Raw genomic sequence first — 5,066 nt, 5'->3', positions numbered from 1 at the left:
TTTTTTTTTTTTTTTTTTTGGCACTGGGAATTGAATTCAGGTCCTTGAGCTTCCGAGGCAGGCGATGGAACCACTGAGCTAAATCCCAGGCAGCAATCAAATATCTCAGCCTATTCTTTCAAAGACAAGACAACTGCAGCTCAGAGAAGTAACAACTTGATTAAGCTCTGATAGCTGGTCAGCAGAATTACTGAGATTAGAATCCTAGTCTTTTTATTTCAGCCCAACATCCTTTTTCCTACACATGTTACAGAGCATATGAAACAGAGAATGCCCTAGAAATGTCCTGATTGGTATTTTCTCAAAACAATTAGAAATTGTTGCAACAGCTCAGCTAATGAAGGATAAAATGCAAGAATTAAAATAAAACAACACTTTGAAAGGCTAAAAACTGTAGGGCTAAAAGTAAGAAAAGAATTTAGAGATCTATAGGTTTAATTGTCCCTGGGCAGAATACCCAGACACTTTTTCCTCAGAAAGCAAAAATAGAAAGGAAATGTTATCAAATGCCACTGGATCATTGTCAAGAAAAGCCAATAAAAATGATTACTTTAGCAATATAAAATTGCACCACAAAAGTGTAACAATCAACGGCATTTAAGCTGCATACCACAAAATATCTGACAAGGTGCCCATGTTTTATAAACAGCATTTATGGACTTTCACAACTCAAATTTTCACTCTTTATGAGCTGTGTATAAATTTGGGAAGTGGTGGAAACCGCATTTCACATCTAAACCGCTCATGAGGCACCCTGCCAAATAAGTATAAATATCTTTGGGAAATCTAACAGCTCGGTGGAAAAGGAACTAAAAAGTGGATGGTTTCCCTGGGATTTAGGGAAACATTGTCTGGGAAACAAAGAATTTCTGTAAATCCAGAGATTGGGCTAGGTACTTCATTTTCTTATACAGAATTATCATTCTGGAAATTGTTAAGTGTTGTATCTGTTCTTTTTGCTAATAATTGTTGACCACTGAGTATATATTTTATAAAACTTATTTTATAGCATGGATCAAAGTTCATCTTGGCCACCAAAGGATAGTCACTTTCATAGCTTGTCTCAAAGTATTTTGGCATATTAATGTATTCCATACTAGCTTGCAGAATTTCACTGGGATCATTAATGTAATAATTTTGAATGCTACTACTTGAATTTCATCACACCCCACTTCCAAAGATCCCTAAGATCAAAGGACTGTAATTTATTCAACTTTGTGATCCTGATACCTAGCATAACACAATTACTATAAATGGGAGGGAAAAGGAAAGAAGACTGGAAGGCGGCAACAAAGAGAGAGAGAACAAGAGGGAAAGAGGAAGGGAAATAAGAAAGAAAGAAGGGGAGAGCTGGGGAGTGCAGTTAATTTTTCTATTCAGAGAATGGCAAATAGACACTTCCCTTCTCCAGATCACTGTGAATGGCTGCTGTAGTTGTGTCTAGATGTCCCTCCAAAGCCGCATGTGGTCTTAGGTCGTGCTTTTCTCAGAAGTGGCTGAATCTAGAGTGTGTGATTAATTCATGGTGTAATGCTAGGATTAAGGGTGGCTGATGGCTGAAGCAGCCCACTGATAGGTTTGGCATTGCCCTAATCCTGGTAGCCTGGATATACTATAAAGGACAGGAAAAGGCTTATCAGGTCCTCTGCTCCTTTGTTACTTTTGCTGTTTTCTACTGCCATGAACTGTTGCCCCTCTGCCATGTACCTCTGCCTTGGAGCCAGTCAACTATGGACAGAGACGTCTATGAACTATAAGCCAAATAGTGTCGGGCATTTTGTCTCAGCAACAAAAAAGTAACTAACACAATGACCCCAATTTGAAAGTTACAATGAAACCATGAAAATAAAATTCAGCCACAGTCAATACACAGGGCGACTCTGAATTCCACTTCTTACTGGCACAATCAGTTACCCTGTGGTAGCCACCCAGTCAGTGTCACTGTTTGACAGCCACCTGGATGGGTAATTGTAGTGATGTTGCCTCACTGAATATGGCTACAGCAGAATTTCTGAAGTCTTGTATTAAAATCAATGGGCTACCCTGGGGTGGGAGAACCATAGCAGGTTTTCTGAGAGCAAATGAGCACACTGCTGAGCAGGAGACTCAAGGACATGGTCCTTAGAGGGAGCTTGAAAATTCTCTCCTAATGGAAGAAAGGGGCAGTGCTTTATAGCTGTTTTGAACATTCCTATTCCTATAAGGAAGCTCACATCAGAAATATGATGAAAAACTTTTGGTCTTAAGCATAATGAGAGCTAGGTGGGCAGAGTGGTGAAACAGGGAGAAGGATATAAAGTCAGAGAATTAAAAGAAGAAAGAAGGAAAATTAACTAACTTCAAAGGTCCTAATGTGGTATCTACCAGCAACAAACTCATAATAGTAATAATATCAAGTTTTAAAAAGAAAAGAAATACAATATTTTACATTTATAAATCATTTCTATGGCTAATAAATCAGTGATCACATTAAGGCCAAACTTTTTTACCCTTTTCCTCCAAAATACTATTTTTCTGTATTCTTTCATTTGACTTATTTTATCTGCACCCCAGCCTGAATCTCTTAGTTCATCTCCTATCCCCGCTAGATAGCCACAGAATCCTAAATCAAGGTCACGGTAACCAACCATTTCCAAAGAGAACTGCACAATTGAAAATTCTGCTATTTTAACCGGGATTAGAATGAAACTCAATGGGAGATGGAGGAAACGTGGTACAGAACCTCTGCAAATTTGGGACTGATATGATGTGATAGATCTCCCTGTCATCTTTGGTTTCTGCCATTCCATGAGGTTCACCACCACTGAGCAATTTACACTCATCATATACCATGAGAGAGGCTAACAGATAACAAGGTCCAGAAACAAACTACAGCCAACACATCAAAACTGAACCAAGAGGACAGTACCTATCCAAAGCTGAGAAAAAGTAGAAAGTAAATCGCCACAGGTGATTAACTTCGGGTAGGACTTCACCTCCACTTCTAATCACCTTTTAATGTATGTAATCCTTTCAGTGGAGACGTTTTGCAGATGGAATTTGTTTAGGACAGAGTATGACCTCTATTTACTTTCAGTGGCCAGACACATTTTTAATTAAATAAATGGAGTTAGAAAAGTTGCAGGAAAAATACATGAATGGGTGATTAAACTATTACCTACAAATTAAGTCTGGCCAATTATTGTTTATTTAACATTTGACATTTGTTGAGCACTTACCATATAAAGTACTTTAATAACGTATTTAATAATCATAATTTTAAAAATAGCAAAATGGAATTTTCTTTAAATATACCATATATTAGACTTTTCGTGAATTCAAGAAGTTATTTTTTCATGTTAATCTAAATAATGAATGTATACCTAAAGTCACATCATGTCTTTGGGTCTGTACTAAAAATTTTAGAAATCCCAGTTAAAAAATTATGGTGTGAACAATATCAATTATGTTTGTATTTAAAAGCATGATTAATTTCAAGGGTTAGAGAATGACACCATAGTTTGTCCCATCTAGTTCCAAAGTGATTTTCAAACATCTGATCTGAGGTTTGAACAGTAAACCCAAATAAAAGGAGTTAACAGGATTTGTTTTGCTAAATAAATTAAAACTAACACCTCAGTCTTTACCACATACATTACTTTTCCTGGGGAAAATTCCCATCTTAACATCAAGTTCACCCCCCTGGGGCAGGTTTGTAGTCACAATAAATATCTTAAATAAGGTCACTGATAGAACAAAACGTGATTTTTGTGGAGCTGCCGTGTGAAAGCATGCTAATAACAACCATAGTGTAATGTAAATTCTTACTCAGAATTTTAAGGATAAAATGGAGCAGTATGCCTGAACACGTCTAGGATAATCATCTGCCGTCCTGTAATAGCTGACTGGAGAGCCATGTGTTGCTAAACGCTCCATGATCAACTTCCCAGTCTGATGGGGAGATGCTAGAGTACACCCCAGACCACTCTCATGAAGTAGGCCATCTCCCAGCTCATGGTGTGACAGTCTGTGTTTGGACCCATATACATAGTGTGGGTCAAATCTACGGGGTTCTAAAGGTCTAAGTAAACCCCGACTTTTAAATTGGCACAGAAGCAACTTGAAGGGTCTCCGGATTTAGAAGGCATCCCTGAGCCATACTAGATCAGAGAAAGACCTCGAAGCTGTTGGCCTTCATCACTGTGCATGTACTGGGGTCAGAGAAGAACCTCATCTCTAGCAGTGAGAGTCTGTTAAATTTTTCTTGCTCCCAGCATGTTCTATTCCAAATTCTGCACAGGCATTTGGGTCAGTAATAGTGAAAATACTCTTAACTTGAGTTAGAGCTCCAAACCAAAGAGAATCCAGTACCTTTATGTAATTATAGCCAGCCCTTAATTATGTATGCACGTGAAAGAAAATAGTGTCTTCAATAATAAAATGACAATCTATGTTTAACTTCAATATGCATATTTGGAGTTTTTTTCTCATGCCTTTTGGCAAATCAACAAACTTACTTTCCTAATTATGCTTGACCTTACTTGGTGTCCCTGAGAATACACACACAAACACATACTACTCACCAAATGAGGGTGGAATACCCAGAAACATATTGTAGAATAGGGGAAGGTGACCTGAGATTGGGTTTTGGCTGCCAGCAATTCACTCACTAGATTATCTGGATCAAGAAAGAGTTGCCTGTATTTATACCAAGTTTTTCTTAGAGGCAAATAATCACATGAGCCAATTCTGACAGGTAAGATACATGTAGTAATTGCTTACTAAACTAAGTCTGTAGGCATAAGAATATTTTCTTTGAATCAGGATCATCTAGCTCGATTGTTGATAGCAATTCAGTAAAGATGATGGCCAGATCTCTATAATACTGGCTGCTACACCCGCGTTTCTCCAGCCTGGGGTTGTCCTCTCGATTTCCCAGAAATACCATTCGGAAGTGCCCTCTCCCTGGGGGCCCCTCTGCCCCTGCACCCCGCCCTCCCGCAGGCGCTCACCTAGCTTCCCTTCGGCTCGGCTGCTCTCCGCGGTCTCCGTGGGAGGCTGGGCGGTCGCCTTGGCGGCAGCATCCT

At 38.9% G+C, this 5,066-nt stretch overlaps 1 protein-coding gene across 3 annotated transcripts in view; it reads right to left on the bottom strand.

The window, feature by feature from the left end:
* Gap43 (growth associated protein 43) overlaps nt 1-5,066 on the bottom strand; it is a 103,465-nt gene that overhangs the window by 37,526 nt on the left and 60,873 nt on the right. For all 3 annotated transcript variants that reach the window (XM_033755912.1, XM_033755913.1, XM_033755914.1), the window contains exon 2: nt 4,992-5,066. This exon is cut by the window's right edge and continues 511 nt beyond it. In XM_033755912.1, coding sequence (XP_033611803.1) covers nt 4,992-5,066 — 75 coding nt within the window. The remainder of the gene's footprint in view (nt 1-4,991) is intronic.

The sequence above is a fragment of the Fukomys damarensis genome, unplaced genomic scaffold, assembly GCF_012274545.1.
Source record: "Fukomys damarensis isolate Sample0158 unplaced genomic scaffold, DMR_v1.0_HiC HiC_scaffold_24, whole genome shotgun sequence".
NCBI lineage: Eukaryota > Metazoa > Chordata > Mammalia > Rodentia > Bathyergidae > Fukomys > Fukomys damarensis.
Note: the sequence above shows the minus strand (reverse complement) of the source record. Positions and strands in the feature narration are given on the sequence as shown.